Source organism: Xiphophorus couchianus, chromosome 12 (genome assembly GCF_001444195.1).
Source record: "Xiphophorus couchianus chromosome 12, X_couchianus-1.0, whole genome shotgun sequence".
NCBI lineage: Eukaryota > Metazoa > Chordata > Actinopteri > Cyprinodontiformes > Poeciliidae > Xiphophorus > Xiphophorus couchianus.
Window position 1 is genome coordinate 13,773,316 of NC_040239.1, and position 25,047 is coordinate 13,798,362.

General features: G+C 40.0%; 1 protein-coding gene across 1 annotated transcript; it reads right to left on the reverse strand.

The window, feature by feature from the left end:
- prr16 (proline rich 16) lies at window positions 1-24,640 on the reverse strand. The gene is made up of 3 exons (XM_028033800.1): window positions 23,777-24,640; window positions 14,029-15,077; window positions 1-4,896 (listed from the first exon to the last, which is right to left on the reverse strand). The coding sequence occupies exons 1-2, from the start codon at window positions 23,909-23,911 to the stop codon at window positions 14,214-14,216; spliced, it is 999 nt and encodes a 332-aa protein (XP_027889601.1). The 5' UTR covers window positions 23,912-24,640; the 3' UTR covers window positions 1-4,896; window positions 14,029-14,213.
- Between the last annotated feature and the right edge of the window lie 407 nt (window positions 24,641-25,047).

Consider the following 25,047-nt stretch of genomic DNA (forward strand, 5'->3'; position numbering starts at 1 on the left):
CAGAATAAAACATTAGTAAGGGTTTGAGCTGTCACAGGACAAAGTATCATGCTGAAAACAAAGGAAACCAGCTTAGACTTGGGGAAAAGAAATGTTGGTGCTCACAAAGAAGAAAAAGGCCAGACAATGTTATCACAGCTTTCCCAAGTGTCAAGAACTGGAGTTAAGGGCATCAACAACAAACTTCCCTCAGCACAGGACAAGCCTAGTAGAAGAAGGAAGCCAAGGATTATGAAGAACTAGAGAGAAATGTGTGTAAAATCCCTTTCTGATTAGATAGAAATTGTAGTCTCAAAGAGGATGATAACTCTGCTCAGGAATGAACTGTGTGGTCGCAGAACAAGAAAATCTCCATTGTGCAGAAATGAAACCTTCAAGTGAGACTGAAGTATGAGAAAGATCATCATGTCCGTCGTTCAGCTGAGAGAAAACTAAACTCTTTGGCCATAAAGAGATTGCTTATGACTTGAGAAAGAAGGTAGAGAAGGGTGTATAACCAAACACTGAAACGCAGCTTTAGAAGGATTGTGCTGCGGAGACACTTCCTTACATATGGAAATGGGAATACTCTCAGGGAGGAAGGAATCTGACTGATGAAGAAAGAGAATATCTAAAAATTTTGATAGAAATCCTTAAGCAATCAGCAGCAACACTGGATCTGAGTTGTCGCTTTGTCTTCCAAAATGGCAACGCCTCAAAACATCTGGCAAAGAACTAGCTCCAGATAACCTTAGTGAATGTTCTTTTTTGTTGTAGATGGCATCTCCTATTTATTAAGTACAAAAACATGGTTTAATGAACTGCTGAGATATAATATATTTAGACATATAATTTAGACAACTCCTACATGGCTCAGTGGAGGTGCACCATATACAGAGGCTACAGCCCTCAACACAGTTGTTCCCGGTTCAATTCCTCGCCCCAGGCCATTTGCTGCATGTTTTACCATTGTTTCTCTGTCTGCCCTTCCTCCTATTGTGGCATAAAGGTCACTAGTGCCATTAAAAACGCCTAAAGGGATGGCATTATGTATTTTCCAAGCACATAGTCCTGTTTTATAGCAGTCAAGTAAATATGTTAGCTTAATCAAATTGTATCATATTTTACACCTTGAAATTGGGCTTCTGTCTCTTTAAGAAGCTCCTGCTCCTTCTGACACTCTCTCTTCAGCACAACATTAACAACCATTCTCAGAAGTAGTTTGTATGATGAGCTCAGCAGACTTGAAGTTTCTCCAGACGTTTTCTAATTGCTGCTGCCGTTAGTCTGGAGGAGCTGAGTGGGGAAGGCGAGGGAAAGGTGTGCTCTCTTTTAAGAAAAAATAAAATCTACCGATTGAAGGGCGGTCATATCTGGAGGAGCTTTAAAGTCACAGAACGGACTGGGATTTTATGGGAGCTGTGTCGGAGATATATTGAAAATTACAATGAACGATTGAAGCTTGTTATCGAAAATAAAAGATTCACAACCATCAGTATCAGAAGTAAAATTTTGGCCCAGGTGGCTTTTATTCTTTGTGGAATAATTTTGCTTCTGTGTTCAAAGTAAAATCTTGTAAGGATCCAGAGCAAAGTTAGGATGTTTGAATGACAATAATTGTGTCCTCTTGTGTAAAAGTCAAGAATTGTTGGTGTTTTAACAACTAAGCACCATTCTATTTCTAGACATCAGTACTGGATTAATTATGCCGCTATTCATGCTTCTTAAACTTAGTTTATAGAACTCCAACTAAATTGCATATTTCCATACATAATTACACTATTCTTCTAAACTTTTCTGAATAATGATTCTTTTTTAATTAATAACAGTCAATGCCACTCAGCTGCAAGCACAAACACATTCCTCTTTGGATTTTTTTGATTTGCTCAAGGGCACCAAGGCAGTGAGTTAAACATGAATTATTTTTTTCCCCCCTCCAATGCAAATTATCCAACACGTTGTTTCCAGTTCACCGGTTTGAACGCGTCTGAAGGACTGCCTCTCTGTCCTCCAGGCGGTCCTCTGTGACCCTGTCCTTCGTTAATATGTCGCTCAGACTGCTGGCTGCGGCCCGTGTCATATAGTCTTTATGAACATGACAAGACACCATTAGTTTGCTGAAATATCTTGTGCAGACAGTTCATGGCCCCCTAGCATCGCCAGCTTCTATCTCATCACGCTAATCTCCAGCTAACAGATGCAGCTGATGATGCCATTTACTGGACTTTTCGCCCCCCTCCTTTTCTTTGGAACCATTTGCTCACGCTGCCATTTTTTTTCTTCTGTTAGCGATTTTGATTAAGTGCAATGCTCTTTGCAGTCAGTTTAATTTCCTCTTTTTGGCACTCGGTTCACAGAGTCATGACATCGTAAGAGATTAGTCTACAAGAGCACAATTTCTAAAAATTGAATGCAGACGGCGGGGAAAAAGTCAACAGTGAAATATTTTTTTGAGGCGGGAGTTTTTTTTGAGGCGGGAGTAAAGTATACATACACACACCAACACTGAGTTTTTTTATTATTTACTTCTCACAAGTTAGTTTCAAAGAGTTTGTGAACACACAAGAAAAACGTCACTGACAACTTTCCTTTGGACTCGACATGAATTCAGTGTGTGTCCAATGAGAAGAAAGAGGCAGAGTTTGTTTGTATTCTGTAATTGGTTTTAAAAATTGAGCCGTGTGCTTTGCACATTTTGTCACATTAAAACCACAAACTTTAATGTTTTGCATTGGGATTTTATTTCATCTTAATTGTAATACGCCTAAACACAATCCAGTGCTTTCAGTTGCCTTCAGAAGATTTTAAATAATAATAAAAGTTTACCTTTCTGTCATTTAGTGGTCCATGGCGACTCTGGAGGAGCTGCAGAGAGCTACTGGACATCTGTTAGCCATGCACTGCAAAATGATCCGACCTTTATAGGATTTTAAAAAGTCATGCAGGGGATACAGCAGATATGTTCTCTGGTCAGATGAGACCAAAGCTGAAATTCTGGCCTAAATGTAAAAACACATCACCCACAATGACAGCATCTCCATGGCGAGACAGGGTGGTGGCAGCATCATGCTGTGGTGAAGTGTATTTTCATCAGGACTGGGAAGTGGACGAGAAGATGAGTGGAGCTCAATACAAGACTATCCTGAATGAAACATGTACAGCAGTTCAACCAGGAGGTTCCTAAGCATACAACCAGAGCTACTGTCAAATAGTTAAAGCACATTAAAGCGGCCCAGTCAAAGTCCAGACCTAAATTCAGTTGAGAATCTTACAAAGAGGCTCTTTACCCAACCTAAAAGCTCACCCCTCAAACACTTGCAGCTGTGATTGGAGCAAAAAACGTCTCTGCTACTATTATAACATTAACTAAAGAGGGTTGAATACCAATACATGGCACTTTTCAGATTTTTATTAGTAGAAAAACTTAAAACAGTGTATAAGTTTACATCCATGTGACAAATTATGCACCACTTTGTGTTGGTCCGTCACACAAAACCCCATTAAAATACACAACAGTTTGTGGCAGAAAAGTGACAAAATGTGAAACATGTTTTTGTAATTACAAGTGACTCGTCTGCAAAAGCTGAATAGAATATGACCAGATTTGTATTTTAGAGACTGGGAAATGAACCTGATTAACAAGTTGAGAGGATATGAAGAATATCTCTTAAATGTTGTAGCAAGCAGAACAAGCGGCACCTTGGACTCATTTAGACATCCTCTTTGTAGAAATGCATAGAAAAACACAGTGATGGCAGGACAGAGTGAAGGGCCAGTCATGCATTCATTAATTCACCCAAACTTCCCTTCTGATAAAGCACAACAATTATTTGGTTTATGACACTTTTCTTCTTCATCGTATATTCTTTTCTTTAAAAAAGAAACAAAATAAACAGAACTTTTTAATTAAAGTTTCTTTTATCTCTACAAACACAATCTTGTTCTTCTGCCTTCCTGGAAAAAGTACTACATGAGGGAATGTCATATTTTGTCTATAAACCTCTGTTGTCCAACGTAATATCAAAAATATCATCTTCTTAAATGTTAAAAGTCTCTGTAGAAAAAAATGGCTGAAATATATAGATATCAAACATGTTTATGTATATTTGTACACAAATAAAATTTGATGCAAATTATCACCTCCTCAACAATCCTTTAAAGCTGTAATTTGCCACATTGGACTGAACCTCTCTGCTTTTTAACCGTGGAGTATGCATGGACGCATGGCACCAGTTGAGCAAATACAGAAATGATGGACGTTAACGACTGGACACAGACCGGCGGCCAAATCGATATTCATTTCCAAACACTGGTCGCAACAGAAACAGCACATGGTTGGGATATGGCACATACTGACATAATACTATTTTCTCCTTTTCTGCAGTCCAGCGGAGACGCTGTTTTTTCTCTCGCAAGCCGGGCCTGTCGGGCAATCCGTGCACAATTACGATTCTTAAAAGGCAAATTCCATCGGTTGAGTGGAGCTATTGATTTCCATCTGACAGAGCAAAAGTCTGTGTTGGCATCAATCAAACACCAATTGACATCATTTCAACCCATATCTTGTGCGGCTTCATCCAAATCCGCCTCATTACTTTTGATAACTCGGTCTGGGCAGCATTCCGATCTAATTTAGACGGTTTTATGAACAAACATATCACTCGCAGCGGCCGGCTCTCTTGCCTTGCCTTGTTTTGGAGAGCAACGTTTTTTTTTGTTTTTTCCACCTGTACAGCTGTCGCCTGAAGGTTGTTTCATGCTCAGAAGAGGATATTGTCTTCTGTCAGTTCAGAGCCATTAGCACTTTCAAGCACCAGAAGGCTGATGTTTGGGCTCCTTCCTCCCTGATCAACCCTGGTCGATTAGAGTGTGAAGCCAGCATCCACTCCTCTCAGAGCTCAAGGATCTCAATGGGCCCTGCAGAGGAGGAGAAAAAAAAACAGGAGACACATTAAGGTGGATATCTTACTGCACAGAGGAGAGGCACTTGACAGTCGGAGCAACAACAATTGCTTTTTATAGAGAGCCAAATGAAAGGTACCACCGCCCAGTTACAGGCGCCCGGCGCCACATCCGCAGGTTATCAAAGTGAACGGGAATCGTTTGACACGTTTTCCTCTGTGGATTACAACAACTTCTTAGAGAGCTGTCATCTTTAGTCAGGTCTGGAGCAGTAGGTCACCGAGGACAGAGAACATTCTGGGCCACTGTTGCTCTGATGCATCTGATCCAGTTGTTGAGATGTTGTTTCTCTCTCCAGAACACAAAGCAGCTGAGCCCTCTATGTTTTAACTTCAAAGGGGCGTGAAAGCCTCAAATTAAGCAAAGCCACACCATCGAATCTCTGTAGGTTGCAGTGGACCATCATGGCCTTTGACTCTTCCTTACACGCATGGCTGCATGACTGCCCCATTAGCGCTCGCTCTTTGTACTCATATGCCTTGATGTATCCCTCATATGTGTCCCTTTAAAGTTATAATTTATGCAAATGACCTACTCACTTTCCAGCATCATGACTCGGTTTGACTCATGGGCTCAGAGGAAACAATGAACTGCAAGAAAGTAAACCTTACATGCATCTGAATGAATGTGTTTTGAAATGATTACACTAACTTAATATTTCCAGAGGTTGAAATTCTTTTTTTAAAAGCACAAAGGCAACATTCATAGAGATGCATTGATCAGAATATTGTGGCAAATTTCCAACCTTAGTTTTGGCCAATACCGATTTTAGTCAGGTTCGATTTCACTCTTGCACTTATAAAAGTTGCAAAATCCCGGCAAAGCAGCTTGAGGAATTTGACTGGCAACTAATCAGAAAGATGAGCACTGCAAATAACATTACAGCAAATTATTTCAACTTGTCTTTTAAAATAATGGTTGAAAAACAGATTAGAGCAGGGGTCTCAAACTCGCGGCCCGCGGGCCGACTGCGGCCCTCGGGACGATAGTTTGTGGCCCCCGCCTTAATATGAAAGTTTAATGTTAGTGTGGCCCGCGAGTTTGATATAATTGGCACTTTTCAGTGTTGTGTGCGGAGCTGAACGAACTTACCAATCACGGTGGAGTATATTGCTCTCGGGGGCGGGACATCGGCTAGGCCTATTTGCATTTTCTATTTGTCATTATTTGCATGCGGTACATGCGCAATTTCCGCGGCCGCTCCCGCTTCACGTGCTTCAGCATCCAGTCTAGACCCAGAACTTGCTGATCAGTGTAATGTAATTAAGGTTAGGCGCTGTAATGCTTGGGTTGTGTTTAAGGGAGGAGAGGAGGCGGCAGATTCGTCAGGACGGTCAAAAACTCACAACCACACTGGTACTGGGAATTCCACAGTGTTGTCCTTTAATAAATACGCTCTTCACCAACCTTACAAAGCCCGGTTGAACGGCTGCTATATTATCAGACATGAAAATTGAGCAGCGTCCAAACAACCCGTAACATTACTAAAAAGTTAGGGAGCTAACATGTCCGTCTAACATGTTTCTCCCACGCTCTCTACAGAGAAGCCGTGGCGCATACTTCTGACATCATTAGCAATACTAGAGTATCTTAAAGAGACACTACACAATTACCGCTGTTACAGCGCCTGACTACGGCCAAATATGGTAATAGGCAATCAGAAAGGTTCTGCTGAGGAGACCGTGTGTGTGAATGCGGCCCAGCTTCACCCAGACTCTACCTCCAGCGGCCCCCGGGTAAATTGAGTTTGAGACCCCTGGATTAGAGTTAATGATGAGAAAAATTATTAGAATAAATGTTTTTATTTTGGGTTTTTTTTTCCCATCTTCCCTCCAGATTTCTGAGACCATCCTAGGGGTCGCGGCCCCTGCTTTGAAAAACACTGAGATAGTGAACAATATGAGATAGTGGATGATGGAAAGGGATTGGAAGGTTTGATGGGCAGAGAATTAGACAAACACATGAATGGATAGACAAACATGAAGTACTGTATGGCTGCACATTTGGATGCACAATGGATAAATGGATGGATAAATAAATAACTGGGCAGATGATTGGTTGGAATAGATGGATGTATAGTCAGACAGATTGATATGTGGACAGATGACCAGATGGAAGGATACGACTTTAAGACATACGTATCCAAACCAGTAAAAACTCCAGAGTTGTCCAGCAACCTTCATTTTGTGCTAGAAACGAACCTTTAATACAGGATCTTCTGTGCAGACACAAGCCCTCTGGCATGCTGGGTCATAATTGCTTGTTTAATTTTGTTTCACGCTTCCTCGTATCGTTTTCATTTTATGTGATTATATTGAAATGTAGCTCATTGAGGAAAACAGAAATCAAAGTAAATGATGCATGCAGAACGAGGACGAGCAAACAGACAACCGTGCCTCTTTGCAGGACTATCACCAGCAGCAATCAGACAGAGAAACAACTGCTAATTAATATTCACTGGCAAAATGTGGGTCTCTCTCTGACTGTCGAGTTTTATTACTCGCTGTGCGTTTGCCAGGTTGGAAAATCAGATAAGACAACAGGAGGAGTAGGAGGATAATAAACACACATGTGACTGTAATTTGGCAGAAATAAATCAGAGTTATGACCTACAACAGGGAGCTGCACAGGTAACATTAAAAGGACATTAGAGGTGATTTTAGATTTATGCATTTAAGTTTTTTTATAATTTAAAAGTAAAGGTAATAAGATTACAAAAGACAAGCCCCTGACTTAAATTCACCTCCTTGGATGTTCTACCCTTTCATTTCTTTTGCAAATCAACCGTAGTCAACAAAATGTGTCTTTTTTTTTTAACAATAACAAAAAAGTGAAAAATGATTTCTACAACATAATGACAATCACATACAAATATTTTCTCTGACTTCATTTGAGTGAATATTTATGCCGCCACTTATTTTAGGTTCAACGTTTTATTTAATTGTCATTATTTTGTGAAATCGGTTTTCCGTTTTGACATGATTTTTTTGTGTCAAAAAATAGATGCTGTTGATCGTGATTGATTTTAAAAGCAACAAAAGGGTAAAAGATCCGAGGGGGTTGAATACTTTTCATAGGCACACTTAAACACTGAAACTAACAACTCCTTTTGCTGCAAAAAGTGTTGTTTCTTTGATAACAGCAACCTCACCCACATGTACACGGAGACGCATGCATGCAGAGAGATTGTTGTGCATACAGATGCTGCTGAGTGGGAGTGAAGCATCAGCCAAGGGGAAAGGAAAGAAAGAAATAAAGAAACAGTGAGTGCGAGAGAAAGATGGAGGCAGAGATACAGAGAGAGGGAGAGAAAAAAACGGAGCTGGGGTACGAATTAGAGCGGTGAGCTGGAGGGAGTGGGTCAGTGCCGTTGAGTCAGGCCTGACTCACGATGGAGGCGGTGGAGATCCACCTCCTTCCTGCCCATTACAACTTTATCTTGGAGCCTAGAGCTCTGGAGTACAGATAGCCTTTAGAAGACAAAAAAAAAAAAACCCAGCAAAACACTCCCACAGACATGATCAGGGGAGCAGTGGTATTCTGCTAACAAGAGCAACCTCATTACAAATTATGGGTGTATTTAATAATGTCTTATGAAAACAGAAGCTTTTCTATTTACTGAATGTCAAAATATTCTCTCTGATAAACATTGGTTTAATCTTGCATCAACCATTAGCTGTCTGTCATGGTGTCTTTAAGGTTTATTCTGCAAGAATGAAGCAATATTTAGTGTTATTCTGTGGCTCAAACCTCAATACAAGCATTAAATTATGTAGCATGATGGTAAACTGCCAGTGAGTGGGTACAATTACATATTTTGACCTTTTAAATCAAGCAAATAAAACACAGCGACTTGTTAAACGTTTGATGCTTTCTGTATTACTTTGAGTCAACTAATATCAACAGTAAAAGGTAACCAAAAAAAAGGATATTTACACATATTCATTTTTACAGTGTTCTCCAAAAACGTTCAGATCCTTAGGACTTGATCACATTTTAGCAAATTAAACCAGGAACTAAATTTTGTACGTGATCTATCAAACACAAAGTAGCGCCTGACCGTAAAGCTGAAGGTGAAGGACACAGGGTTTTTAAGATGATTTAAAATCTGAAAAAGAGAGCATGGATTGCTAAGTGGTTCATGGATTTTCTTCATGATTCATGGATTTCCTGCTCAAATGTTCTTAAGAAAATGTAGGTTAGGAAGCTGGGATACCCAGGTGAAATGCTACTTGACAGGCAATTGGCTGGCATTTACAAATGAGCCGATTCAGAAGCTCCATTCATTAATTTTAAGCACTGATTGGCTAAGATTAATTCAATTTGGCTGAACAAAGAAAGCACTGACCCACATCCTGTTCTTGTCACCAAGGGTACAGAAAATACATTTTCTAGCCCAAAAACAAAAACAGTTGAGAACAAATATTAGGAAATCATATTCCTGTCTTTTAATGAGACAGTCCTTGTTTATGTTATGGATCAACACTGATTTACAGATTCCATCAAAATATCGTTTTCCATTCAAATCTCTAATGTTTAGTATATTATTGAACAGATAAAAGAAATTTATTTTTCCATTCTTATTCTAAAAAAACAAACAAAAAAAACAAAACTACTTAGTTGCCCACCAGTGTTTTCAACTTGATGATTTCGGCCCTTGTGCACACCACTGCTGTAAAGCTTTCTATTGTAGCTCTGGATGTGAGTTTGGGTTTGTTATCCTGCTGGAAGGTGAACCTTCATCCCAGCCTCAGGTCTTTTTCAGCCTCTAACAAGTTTTCTTTTAGCTCCATCCATCTAACCAACAACTCTGACCAGCTTCTCTTTCCCTGCTGAAATAGAAACATGATGTTTGCAACTTTATCCTTGTTGTTTTTCCGTCTTTATGACTTTGTTCAGTAATGTTCTCTAACAACACAGCTGGATTTATACTTTACAAGTGCAACTGGTTGAGTTGGATTTTATGAAGGGGTATTAAAAGTATTGAGGAAAGAAGCGCCACATTTTAAAGAATTTTTTTTCCAACTTTATATTTATGCACTACTTCGTGTTGGCCTACCTCATAAAATCCCAGTAAGACACATTAAATGTTTATGGGTTGCAGTTTGACAAAACATGGGACGTGAATATTTTTGCGGAGCGCTGCACCTCAGCATTTGTATAAATATAAACGATCTTCTCCAAGATCATTTATGTGTGTTATTACTGGGTTGCTGCATGTGTGGATTTTTAAACGGAGTTCTCCTCTGTTTATTTCCCTGCATTTTTAAAACCCATATTAAATATTCCCGCCTATCAGCTAGGAAAATAAAAGCAGATAAGAGGGATGTATCCTTTTAATCAACTGATTCCAACCCCACTGTGTCAACGCCTTTGCTTTGGGTAAACAGTGCTTCAGTAAGTAAGGATGCACTGCAGAAGAAGAGACCTCCCATGAATTGCATATAGTGATGATACTGGCTGACTCTTTTCAGCACTAATGTGAATCCGTGTGTCTGCATGTTGCTGCCAGACTCATTAGGACTCACTGATACAAGATAAATAGAGTGAATGTTTCACACTGAGCAGTCATCAAGAGGCCAAAAAACACACAGCAGCAAACATCATGCACATGTCTCTTCTCCTCTCTCTTCCACACTTTCCTTCTTGGCCCCTACCCGACTCTATGCTCTAACTCAGTCTCTATTATATATATTTTTTTGTTTGTTTGCTTTCCTCACGGCTGGAAGTCTGCTGATCCCTATTCCAGATGTCGATTTTAGATTGTAAAGCTGACGAGTTCACGGATCAGATTTAGTCATCATCTACTGTTTTTTCATACCCTGATTTTCTCATCTTCCCACCCCCTCAATCCCAGAAAATAATAACATTAATGTTTCTAATCCCAGACCCCCTCTTCCCCATTTCCTAAAAAAAGCTCACCTACATCTTGAACTTGCTGTGCCTTTCGCTGATTCCTTGCTTTAGGTCTCCTCACCACCCTCGGCTGCTCATCCTCCCTGTTTATCACAAACAATATGTGCAGCAGCAGTTGGGAGCTTTGTCGAGGCAAAGCTGGGAACAAAGGTTGGTACAAAGGCTGTCTGAGGCAGGGCTGTTATCTTCTGTTGTCTAATGCGGCTAATTAAGGGCATTGCTGGGAGGAAGGTGCTACTATTCTCATCTAACTCAAGGGTATGCTGTCTCCCTAAGTCTGCCAAGCTGACATGGGCTTGTAGAAACGCATACACAACTAGGAAAGGCGTGCGCACACACACATATCCCTTATGCTCGGTCTCCGAAACAATTATCTGCACCCCCACACACACATGGCAGTCGTAGGCTTTATTAAATATACTTCCTAATAGAAGCTGATAAAATGGAGAGTGCTTCTGCTGAAATTAGGCTGAGATGGTATTATATTAGCATAAGGTTTTCTTATTTCCAGATGGATTATCAGCATTTAAGAGCAGAACTGATAAGCTTACAGCTGATTTAGTCTCATAGATATGAGAATAGGACGATAGGTAGCCGTCTCAGTGAACGGAGGCTGGGTGAATCGGCACGAGCGAGACTTGACGAGGATTTTTTTCGCTCTGAATTTGCTCAGAAATCAAAGGTGTGTGTTTAAAAAGAAAAAAAAAGAAGAAACATTTCTCTCTCCCTCTCCACCGGTCCAGCAACTCTCCCCTCATTATCTCTCGCTCCTTTCAATCCCACAGTCTGATAACGTCAGATAAACGCCACTTGGACTGGGAAGCAGTGAAGGAGAAGTCGGAATGATTGTATTCATACAGATCTGCGCAAAGATACAACTCAGTATTCAGGCACAGTAATGAAACGACTGCCTATATCACCTTCTGTTCATATGTATTGATTTGTGTCTACAGTTCTGGTCAGAAACTTATGTCCTCTTCACAAAGTGAAAGTCATATTCATCCAAGGCTTTATTGATGCACTTGAACTGTACAAGATAAATGCACTAAACTGTTTTGGAATCATGTTGTGTTTTTTTCTATTCCAAACAATGGAATAGAAAAACGTCTGAATGTTTTGGACGACATTCAGATGTCCAAAAATATTGGTAAAAGCCCAAACGTATATTTCCACCACCACCACCGATTCAGATAAATGTTCAGAGCAGAGAAACCACACACACACACACACACACACGCCCACTTTGCTACCATCTCTGTCTGGATATTTGACCACTCCTCTTATTAGAAACTGTGAAGTTGAATATTTTATTAGATTTTCTGGGACAGGGAAAGAATTTCAGCATAATACAAGGATTCCGAAAGTCTAAGAGCTTAATGTTGATATATCTACTCCAGAACCAGTTTCAATGTGTGTTTGGGATCATTTTCATGTTGGAACATCCAGTTGTGTCCAGCTTTCCTCTTTCTGATCCAAACTGTCATGAAAGGCGATTGGTTACTAACATTAAGATCAAACCATGAAGTTGCTGAAACTCCAGTGCAACTATCCACAGTGAAGCAAAGTTAACTTGGACTGAGACGGTACCAGCCAAGAAAGAAGCCCCTTTGCCAAAATGGACACACACCAGCAGCTGGTTTTCGGGCTGGACAATGCAGGCTAACGTTATGTTTCTGCAGCTAAACAAAGTGGTGGCAGAGAGACAGTTTTTCTGTTTGGACGACTTGCTGTATTTAATCGGATCCTGAATTCTGCTCTCTACTAGAAAATCTTAATGCACTTTTGTTGTGCAGAAGAATAATCAGGAGCGCAACAGCCATTCAGACATGTAGTCTAAAAAATACTTGTTGCCTCCAAAGGTAACATAACCAAAAGTCCACATCATACTTTCTCATATTCTGTTCAGTCCCCTGTACTCATTATTTTTTCAAAAAGTTTTGACTTTTGGTTAATTCCTTTGTACTTAAACCATTTTAGTTTATTCTTGCATTTTGTTCTTTATGCATATAGATTTTGTTCTCTTCAGTTAGTGTTATTTTTCTCCCCCCTCGATTTGAAGTTTCCTTTACTCTCAGTTCTCCTCCAGTGTTTATTATTCACCTGTCTTCCTCCTGCCAGTTTGCACCATTCCACAGCTATTTTCCATCCTCTGCCTCAGCTGTTTCCCATCTGCCTCTGATTAGTTCTGGTTTTCATTCTCCACCTCCACTCTCTTTCCTGTATTTAAGCTCTTGGATTTTCATTGTTTGTTACTGGTCCTTCTGTAACTCTGCAGTTTTGTGTGCTATTCTGTCTGTTTGCTTCCATGTCCCACTTTATCTGCATTTGCTTCTTCTGTAAGTTAATATTTTTTTAGTAAATTTCTCCAATTGTCACCAAAGGCTGCTCTGCATTTCGGTTCTTTATACTACAAACATGACAGTTTAGGGAGCAATTACTTTTTCCAAATAGGTCCAACTTGGTTTGAATATATTTTTTCTTTTAATATCTGAAATCATTGTTTGAACTCTACTCTTTCCTTTTACACAGGTTATCTTTGGAATTAAAATTTATTTGATGATCTGAAAAACTGAAGTGCAAATAATTTAAAAAAAAGCAACAGGAGAAGATACTTATAATCACATTTTGATTTCATATCATTTTAGCTCCAATAACAAAATCCTTAACATTAAAGTTTGATGTTGTACCATCTTTCCCACCTGAAATAAGATCAGCTAAAACAACTAATCAAATGCCCAAAATTACTACAAGAGCCACCCTGAGGTTGAGTGTATGCAAACTTCTGACTGGCACTGTGCTTATGTGTTTGAAATGGGATAATTTGTTGGCTAGAATATGAAGGAGGAAGGTGTCCTTGTTTCATCCAGAAAGACATGAATTAATCACGGCCCCCTCGAAGAAACAACTTCCTGACTTTGAGACTTGCTAGTAACGATTCTCCTGAGAGACGCAGATGCAGTTTCACTGTTTTGAGTCGACTTTTTGAATATTCCCTGATCCTTTTTTTTCCTTCACGCGGAATTCACTGCCTATTAATGCATGTATCCACAAACACATGAATAAATCTCATAAGAAGACATACTCGCAGTCATGCATCGATGCACACGTGCATTTGCTCTTCCTCCCTTTCCCCTTCCTGCCAAACACAATCGCACATGCACACACACTCACCGCTTCTCCCTGATCTCGCTGTTTTCCATCTCAGCGTTGCCCTTCTCGCCATTCCTTTTCACTTTATCCACTTTTTCTGTTTCCAAACCCTCTCCTCTCTCTTTGTTTGGATAATCCGAAGTTCAGCTTGAGTAGAAAACACTAGGAATCTTTTTCAACAATGTTTAAGTTGAGACCTATCAGGGTCAAACTGTGGTGGTGGTTGTTTTGCGTAGGATTGTTTTATGGGGCTTTAGGGAAGGTGTGTGAGGAGGCACACAAGGTGGTGGAGTGTGTGTCGTTGGAGGGAAACTGTGGCTGACTGAGAGCCCTCCATTTTCCAACATCAGTGGATGAGGGAGAGGATGAAGAGGAGGGGAAGAAGAGCAGCAGTGAACCGGGCTGAGCCGTAAGTCGCTCAGCTCGGCCTGTAAGTGGAGTTCTGCGTCGTCTACGTCGTACTGCATATCACAGTCTGGGCAGTAGCCGTGATACTGGACTTTCTCGCTGAAACGGACCCGCTCTCTCTCCCGGTGCTCCCTGCCTGGAGCCTTGGGGCATTTGTTTTTCTCATGCCGGAGAAGCGGCATTGGCCTGGGCAGCGTAGGAACCAGACCAGATTCCTGCATTTCGCTCTCTCCTGAAATGAAGCATGGAGTGGAGGAGAATAAATCCTTATTTGGTTTCAGTGGGAAAACGCCACCGTTCCTCAACAAAGACCCATTAGCCTTGGATATATTCCCTGATAAGACCAAAGTCGGATGAGGCAGGTTCTTGATGTTGTGTTCCTCCGTTCTCAGTGTAGTGTGTCTCGGCGGTGGCAGCGGCGGGTGTGGCTTCTTGAGCACCGTCAGAACTCCAGGTTGATGGATGGGTACCGGACTCATGGGCACCTGTGTCTTGAAGATGCAGTCCTCGGGGAAGAGCTTCATCTTCTCCAGGCTGGACGCGGTTGTGGTGGTAGTGGTGGAGCTCGAGCTGGAGTTGAGCGTGTCGGTCTTCGAGCTGTCGGTCAGTCCGTCCTCCTCCAACTGAAGGTCTCCAGTCAGGGTGTCGATGTCGTGAACAACCTGGTGACGAGAAGATCTATGTGTCAGTTTGGGAGCTCAGGTCACGGGTAGCGAGATTACAAAACTATTCATAACCCCTGGAACTTTGGAGATTTTGTTGTGACACTACAGCCACAACCTTCCATGTTTTGTATTAGGATCTTATGCAATAGCCCAACACATGCTAGTGCATGATTGCAAAATAGAAGAATTGTAAGTGGTTTTCAAAAAAGACACCCCAAGTCAACACTTTATATAACTATTACGGGTACTAGTTTTGGAGGCATGTCTCTACCATCTTTGCACATCAAAAGTAGAACTTCACAATCAGTTCTAGTGTCACAGCCACTACAGAAATATAACTAGTGTAGGCATTAAGGGTGGCCATTTAACTGGCCTAATATATTATAGAATAGAATAGAATAGAATTCAACTTTATTGTCATTGCACTGTCACAAGTACAAGCAACGAGATGTAGTTTGCATCTATCCAGAAGTGCTCTACGAGATATAAATATTTATTCGTTATTATTTTAGATATGCAGAGAGCAAAGTTGTTTGTGACTGCAAAATTACACAGATTGATACTGGAATGTCGACTGCTATTCAATATACTGAGCCATGTGTGTTTTTGCATCCACTTTACTACTATGAGCTACTTTGTGTTTGTTAATGATGGAAAATCCCGATACATTAGATTGAAGTTTGTAGTTGTAATGTGACAGAAGGTGAAAAAAAGAGAATGGATAGTTTTGCAAGGCAATGTGTGTGACAATGTGGCCCAGACTGAACACAACTAACAACAAACTCAGCTGTCTCAGAAAATAAAAGTTAAGAGATATAGCACTAAATGTGAAATAGGATTTTTTAAAATAATCTTTTCTACATAAAATTCAAACAAAGATGTTTAAGGCAAGAGGACAAAATGGGGACAAAGAGGTTAAAACACCTACCTAGAGGAGATGAACAGTCTCTAAAAGCGATGTCCTTAAGAGACAGAACAGATTCCAGCAAAGACCTGAGAGATTCATCCTCCTTCAGTTCATCTACTGTATGCCAAGCTTTTAGCTAAAAGCTGCTTGGGAATCACCTTAATGGCACTAAAATTCAGCTTTATGTGTGTAAAACTGTATTGTCATAGCCATTCTTACAGATTCAGCTAGAACAAAAGGTAACACATCTTGCTTTTGTAACAGTCTGTCAGCTAGGTGCTTATCTAAATGCTTATTTGTCTGTTATGTGTATACACAGCCCTGGTCTATCCCTTGAATTTAAGGAGCTTTTTCATGCCTGAATGACTCATAGGTTAGAGTTAAGACGCTTGACAAACAGAAAATTAGACATTCCTCTGAAAAACATCTAGACAAGACACTGAAAATGAGAGAAAAACAAACCAAAGTTCAAAAAAACAGAGAATAAAGTATGAGGTAAGACTATACGTCAAATGTACGCACACACAAGATCCATTAGACATGTATATAATTTATAGCAAAATCTACTGGACAACTTCTTGAGTTGTGGCTGTGATAATATAGAGCATAAATGCCAATGCAAAATAAAAAGGCATAAAAGCGATAATTTATATAAGAAGAGAGCTTGGGAAGAAAACAGAGGGCAAAAAGATATGAAAAATCAATAGGCTGGCAGTCTGTTGCAAAGTCGGCACAGTGAAGAACTGCTTAAGTAACAGAATGAATCTGTTATCTCTGAATGTTATATAATTTATGAATACAGAGAACACTGCAGAAAACAATTAAGAGGAGAGGCAATGAATACAAGTGTATAATAAGGAAAACTGGAAAATTGGTTCAAAAATGCAGCAGAAATTTGTATTGGATTTTATCTTGACCCTTTGGAAATAACATATATAGATGAAACCAAGATAGAGGACTTTAGTTTGCCATTAAAGTTTACACAGAAATATCAATGATTTCTTTTGGACAAAATTTACAGACCTGCAGATGTTTTTGGAACTTGATGATTAAGTTTATCTATACATTTATCTACACATTCATGGATTACTCATTTTATCTATTTAAAGGTGATAGGGGACTTGAGCCTTAGTAGGTGTTAGTATCTTCCAACTGTCACAAAGCAATCAAACGAGTGCTTTAATCCCTTCTTGATTCATGTAGGGCGTACTCATACTGCTGCAGCTTTGCTGTTATTGGCCAAAACATGAAAAACATTTTTAAAATAAAGCTACCTTCAGTGCAATAACTTAATCTTACACTAAAGAGAAATAAGAAAAATGTGGCCTTTAATTTAAATACATTTGTTCAGTTGAGGGAACTAGTCCTATAGATCTCTTTCAACGGCCATGGGAACCTTGTTGGAGTGAATAAATTATTTGAAATACCAGAACATTTAAATAAAAATCTAGAGGCCTGAAAATTACTTGCCATTTCAACTAGATAATGATCTAAAACACATGGCCAAGTAAACAGAAATGGTTAACGAGATACAAAATCAACATTTTTCGAAGGCCATCGCAGTCTGCACAGCTGTGTGAAATGTTAGATTTTTTTAATCTCCTAATCTATTTTCCACACCTCAGAAAAAAAGCTAGCATTTTTCAATGTTATTCTATGTTGTAGCTAAAAAAACAAATATATTTTAAAGCTTTTTCACATATTATTCTTAAAGGGTACCAATGCATTTGGGTGGCACTACAGATGCCTGTCCATGGTGGATACTGTCTAAAACACTGTCTAACCACAATGGACAGGAATTAATAATAGTTACTTAACTACTCTGATATTCAGAAATATTAACTTTTTGTTTCGTAACCATTTTTAAAAGTCCACCCAAAACATTCCTTCTCAAATTAAATTATTTTCCCTTTTTTAGAGCTGTTTTGCTTTGATACACACAACTGAATATTTTAAAAATCACTGCCTGACTTTGTCAGAACTAGAAAGAAAAGAACTTGAGCACGAAATGTCTACCGAGCCTTTCAACAGGATTTATGGTCCTTGAACTTTTTTGACATTTTGTCCCCTGACATTTATAAATTTCTATGTATTTCACAGGGATTTCTTTTCATACAACACACACCAGCACATACTGTACATATGAAGTGGAAGGTAAAGGGTACGTGGTTTTCTTTACAAAAAAAAAATCTGGAAAGCATGTCATACATTTATATTTTGCACCTTTTACCTAGATACCTCTACATATAATAAATCACTTAATTATTCTATTCAATTCAAAAGTATGATTTATCAAAATGGGAAATTAAATGTTGTTGTAGCTCCTCTCTGGAAGCAGTCTTGAAAAAAATCTAAAGAGGCCTCTGGTTGAAGACATTGTTGCAGATTGTCAAGACATAAGTGCTCAATTTCTGGGCAGCAGAGACTGTTTTACATGTCTAGAGGACGCATATTGCCAGTAAGCACTGCTAATCGACCTCATTTTCTTTTGCTGCTTCACTTTAAATCTGTCTCTGGTATTGTTTTAGCTTTTGATATGCTCCAAGTTGCAAAACAATACCTTGTTGGCAGGGCTACACACTTTTACAACTGTCCAAAAGAATAAAAGCAAGAGCCAAAGTCCTTCCAACTGCACAGCATTCAAAACCAGAGGGAATAATTATCCAAGCATGCAATGCCTCAATCCCAAAAATTATGAACTATAGTTTCCAAAAATAACAAATCAGAACTAAGGTAACAAAGTTATTCCAACATGCTGTCGTCATGAATGGTGCAATTATAGAGTCCACTTGTGTAAGATTAATATCAGTATAAATAACACTGTTCTGTCAGAGCCTCAGAAATTTATTAAGAAACAAGGAACAATGGATAAAAACAGTATGACAAAGCAATATGTGGCAGAAAAATAACACTGGATAATGTCCTGTACATAGCATTCCCATGGTGAAACATGGTAATGTTTTTCTTCAGCAGGGAAAGGAAACCTGGTCTAAGCTGATAAGAGAATGGATTAAGTTAAATATAGGGAAAACCTTTTAAAAAGCCTAAAAGAGGCTGCAAAATTAGAAAACATCCTGTCCAGGAGTGATGCTGAAAAACTAGTTCATGCAGTTGTTACTTCAAGACTGGACTACTGTAATTGTTTATAATCTATAAAATGAAGTTAAAAGTCTCCAGCTGATCCAAAACGCTGCAACAAAAGTTCTGATTCAAGTGAAAAAGAAACAATATTTCTCCTAATTTAGCTTCCATTAATTGAGTCCTTGTTAAATCCACAAAAGAATCTTATATTCCCCTGGTCCCATATAAAGCCCTTACTAATCGACTCCATCAAACATCAGAGATCTGATTGTTCCACATGTTCCTAACAGAGAACTTCGCTCTCAGACTGCAGGTTTACTGCTGGTTCCTAGAAACTCTACAAGTAGACTGGGAGGCAGATCATTTAGTTACCAAGCTACTCTCCCAGGTTTAGTCTGTGAGGCAGAGACCCTGTCTATTTTTAAGACTAGACTCAAAACTTTTCTTTTAGATAAATCTTAGTTTAAAACACAGATATGTTGCCAAGTTGGGCTATTTCCATAGTTATAGCTAAGTCTATAGACTTAGACCACTGGAGGACAATCTGGCCACTTTCCCTCACTCAGCTACTTTCTTCTTCTGCTACTCTCCAATTTGCATTATTTGCTGTTATGGGGTTTATTTTCTCTCCATAGAAGATACATCTGGTCTGGTATTCCGTTTGGCTCTGCTGCCTTCCTGGAAGGAGGCATAAACTGAGACAATGCTGCCAACAACAAAACTCTCTCCCTCTCCTGCTATTAACTTTTTTAATGTAGAAAGTATTCCTACATCAGTTCTTCTGTTTTTCTTTGTGTGTATCTGCTGTGTCTTCTCAAACCCCCAGTCGAATTTAACTTCTTGTACTGAGCCAGGTTCTGGTTCTGCTGGAGGTTTCATCCCGTTAAAGGGGAGTTTTTCCTCTATTGCTACGTCGATGCTCAGAATGAGGGATTGCTTTAAAGTCATCGACACAATGCAAGCGATTGTCGCTATGTGCTCGTCCAGGAGGAGTGAAAGCTGCAAGTCAATGACTCGATGCAATCTGCTGGGTTTTCTCAGAAAGAAAACTGTTTTAATGTGTTTGAATAGTGAACTGAACTTAATGCACTGTTTGAACTACCATCAGCTAGGATGTATCTATGAGTAAATTGAAACAACTTGCTTTTGTAAACTGCCTTGAACTGTGACTTGGCACTATTTAAATGAACTGAACTGAATAGAGTTAAAAAAGACCTTAGACTGGCCCAAAGGTTCACCTACCAGCAGAACACAAAGACCAAAAAATAATTGCCTGTACTGGATCTTATGTAGGCACATCCACGCTTAAAAGTACGCCACTCTTTTCAGGTTTGGTTTTGATACGCTTTTCTTTTTTTTCAAATCATGCAATCCTTTTACTTCTACATTGCAGTTATGCCCTGCTTAGTGTTAACGTTTGGAGTTGCAAAATGACAAAATATTGAAAAAAAAAAAATTGTTGTAGCTGTGAAACTACTTTTATAGTTTCACAGCTCCAATGCCAGATCCCTTGAAATGATTACAAATATATGGATTTTCCTTCAAATCATGTGCTTATTGCTATGTTGTGAAGAACAGCGTAGAGTATTTATTGACCTGTGGGGTTTAAATGCTTGTCTGGATTTGCTAACGGTGGTCAAAAGAGAAACAGAGAGACAAGGAACGAAATAGAGAAAAGAAAATAATAAAACGAGTGGAGAGAGCTTAACTCTTCACGCAGTCTTTAAGTGGATAATTTGTTGGGACACACACAAGAGGTAATATTGGTATCCCAGTGTGCAGCCCCTGCTGTAGGCCAGGCAGCCTGGGCCGCTGTGCCAAGCATCCGAGCAGGGTCCTTCCTCAGAGCCAGACTTAGCTCCAGCCCTGTCTCCGAGTTCTAACAGATAAACGCATTTCAAACGGATTATGCCCCAAACACTGGCTTTGATAGTAACACCCCCTCCAGCCCTGTGTTTAATGTGTGAGCGGTGTCAGAATAACTGATCCTCTATACAATTTCCTGCAAGGAAGAAAAAAAAAAAAACAACGTAATAATAAAAGAAACAAGAAAGGGAAAATAAAAGAAAAGGGCACATCAGCGAAGATTACAATAGACAGATTACAATGCCCTCCTGTTGTCATTTAACTTTGATGCCTGCTGTGATAGGTTGTAAACTGCTGAAAAGGACAAAAGAAATTTTATTAATCTCAAACTGTGAGAAGGAAAGAAAAGAGAAACAGAAAAGAAGAGGGAGAAGGAGAAAAGGGATGCAGGAAGACAGATGCTGTGGAGTAGCCATCCATAATGCAGGAAGCAGAGGCTGTATGCAATAAGATTTCATTAGAATGACAGCTTGTCATGTTAAGGTGAAAGGTTTGGGACGAATGCCTGGTATGTACCCAGTGCTGGAATGCAAACATAAGACCAACAACAACTGCAGGTTGATTGCAACCGAGGTGGCAGCCCGCGATTCTATGACTGGAATCAGAAGAACTGATTTGATACCAGAAAACAAGTCACAGAGGGACTCAGTGAGAATAGCCTGCAGTATAAATATTTAAAATTCAAATTAAATATAAAGTATAAACCCAGAGCCATATGTGTGAGTCCCTATTAGCATATCTACCTCTTCATCACTGAGCTCTTAATGCATAGATAGTTGACAGGGGTGCCACCAAGGAGGCCACACAACCATATACGCACATTTTTTATTCATATAACGTTAAAATAGGAGAGTGTATGTTTCAATGGGTTAAAAAATGTATTGTTAATGCTAAATTCTGAGCGTTGTGTCCAATTTTAGATCTCTTCTCCAGTAAAGCTTCGACAGATTACAAAGTTTTAAAAACAGTAATCAAAATCTTTGGGTGGGTACAAGTTCATGTCCTGTGCCAGACCTTTTCATACCCAAAAAAGTTTGGAAGAAAACAAACAAAAAAAAACTAACTGAGGCCATGCTATCTGCTGCAGCAGCCTTTTTGAAATAAGGTCACATATTTAGATTTTACAATAGTATATCCTCTTGTGCCTTTATGCTTGCTATATTTGCTACATTTAAACACCTAACTAATGAATGGCCAACTTCAGGTCTTCTTCCCACATTAACAACTTCCACACTGAAAAGTGTTACTGATCTGAAAAGGAAGGAATTTAGGAGTTTCAGCAGTGGATTTCTCTATCTCTAATTTACTCTCACTAAAGTCACACAGATCAGAATTTTCCTTGCAGATATAAATTGCCAGTGATCTTTAACTTTTTACCTTTTTGATAAAGGTTGAAGTTTTGAATCCAATAGGGAGCACAACTCACACTCATGTTCTACAACTTTTAGGGTGTTTTCACCAGAGATGTTTTAGTTTTAAAACCAACTGATTGTTTTCCCCCTTGGTCCGGTTTGTTAATATAGCTGTGAACACAGGGCGGGAACCAAAACAACTGTATTGAGACCATTTGAAGGAGGTGTTCCCGGTGCGGTTCAAAACAAACTCTAGAGCAGTTTGTTTATGGTTCGAGTGTGATTCAACGTCGATCCAGTGCAGCTACGAGGTGTTCGCTGCAACTAGGGCTGCACAGATTTATCGGCTCTGATTTCCTTAATATTGGAAGATCAGCAATCGGCCAGTACTTAAATATGAAGCCAATCTTGCACCAATCTTGTCTACATCAGCAAAGGTCTAAAAATCAACCACTGTCCTCTTCTGTTCTCTGGTGAGAGAAGTTTGACTGGTAGACCGGCCCACCAGGTCATGTCTGCAGGTTTGCCAGTAACAATAGTCAACCCACTGGTGCCAACTCAGCTGCATTTCAGACAAAAGAAAAATGGTATTGGCCAAAATAGTTTTTTAAAGATTGGTAATCGACAATCAGAAAAAAAACTGCAAACGGTGCACCTCTGCTCCCTAACCTTTACTTGATTTTTTTCCTAAACTAGAAAAGAAGTGGGTCCAGGTGTACGCAGTCGGTTGATGGATTTGTAGGCAGAAAATGTGTGCTTAACAAATAAGTAAGAAGGAATTGTATTTTTAAGTCGATGAAGGGAAAATCTCCTGATTAACGAGTGCATCTCTTATTTTTATGTCATCTTTTGAGGGAATGGAGGCTTCATATTGCTATCACTCATTCCCAGCTCTGCTTGACCCAACCCACTTGTGTCCCGCCACACCTTTGAAAAACTTTCTGGAGACACCCTTAAGCTTCAAGAGTTGAGATTTTTTAACAAGGAAGGCAACGGACACACAGAGTGATTGGTTGGGATTAGTGGAAAAATAATTTAAAAAAAGACAGCGAGACACCTAAAAAGAGATGAAAACGCATTCCTATTATCTAGCAGGAGACAATTCCCAGCGAACAACAGTCTGCATTTAGATGATGAAACGCAATGCAAAAAGTTCCTGTGTGGCTGGACCAACTTGTCCATTAAATATTAATTCTGATTACATTTTCTCACTTTCATCATGGCTTGTGAGTCAGGATGAAGAAGGAGCTGTCCTGTCATTTCGCACCCCTACACCCTCATGTGCCAAATGTCTTTCATGTTGGCCATAATGATCACATGCATCCCTGGGCATGGGGGCGGAGGAGGAGGAGCACAATTCAGGCCACAGTGAAGTGGACGTCAGTCTCCCATCTTTTGTAAGGCAAAATATCCTAAGAGAGCATCTTCAACCTGGGGAGTAAGACACAATAATACCAAAACACACGTCTTCAGCAAGAATAAAAATGTACCTCTTTGAGCTCCTTTGCCACATCCTTAAGGTCTCCCAGGATGGTTTCCAAATTCTCCACGATGGTCTTGATCTCCTTTTTCACTTTTACTTTGGAGACTACTCCTTCAGCCTCCGCATGTGGTGTCCCTGACATTCTTCACTTCGTGACACTGCTGTCTATTTCGCGAAGGATCTCGGGTCAAATCCTTTGGTGAAGCCACTTTTGCCAGCGCATGTTTTTTGTTTCTTTTTTTCTCCCTCCCTCTCTCTGTCTCTCTCATTCAGTCCTCCGCTCCTCTCCACTTTCCGCTGCTGCTGCTGCTGCTACATCGCGGCCAGGACGAAGCGGAGTCGCGTCTGGGCAGCATTCTGGATCTCAAACGGGGCATGCGCAATAGAGCGAGACACGAAAAATAACGGCTATCCGAATATCGTAGCGCAGTGTCAGAGAAGCGCCCGGCCACAGGTTTGTGAATCTAAGCGCACCTGCGTCCAACGGAGGCGAAGCACGACGCCACAGAAACATCTTCGCCGTCGGTGCGAAAGCCTATTTTGACATTTCTGAGAGAATTTGAGTATGGGTAATAAAACGATAATTAAAAACTGCGTTAGCTATGGCAGGGGAGGGCATGAAGGGAATAAGTAGGTAGCTATCCAAACCGTCACAGCCAGGGTCCGTAATCCTCAAGCATCGGCAAACATTGAAAGTCTCTCTGCCTCCTTCCCAACCAAAAGAGTCGGTTCTGGTATTGATGCAAGTGGGTAACGACACCCCAGAGGCACTTTCCTGTGAAGCAACTCCCCGCCAGGTTCATCCTGTTTCCATCTCTGCCTCCTTGGAGAGTCTGAGGAAAGCAGCCAACGTCCGGGCTCTCTCTCTCTTTCTCTCTCTCTCTTTCTTTCTCCCTCTCTCTTTCTCTCTCTCCATCGCTTCACTCTTATCGATGCTGACAGTCTTTTTTTTCACTTTATTTTATTTCCCTACCTCCCCCCCTCTCTATCGCGTCTTTATTATTAAGGGTAGCCGTGGTTGTTATGACCAGAAAGCTTAATTACATCCCCATAGCTTATTATTCCCAAAAGTACAACAATCAAAAAGATCCTTCAGTAATATTTTTTTTTTATGTAATAGTTTAAATAAAACTGCCAATAAATACTTTAAATAAATAACTGTACCCATGATTTATCCAGCCAGAAAGTCCTGAATTCAGAACCCGATCTGGGGTCTTTCTGCACAGACTCTGCATGCTCGCCCCGGCTTCCCTCCCACCAGGACTGGCACACACAAGT

Coding starts and splice junctions, on each gene's coding strand:
- prr16 (XM_028033800.1), bottom strand. CDS start 23,911: ATGTCAGGGACACCACATGCGGAGGCTGAAGGAGTAGTCTCCAAAGTA. Junction 15,078..23,776: donor TGGCAAAGGAGCTCAAAGAG/GTACATTTTTAT, acceptor TCTCGTCACCAG/GTTGTTCACGACATCGACAC.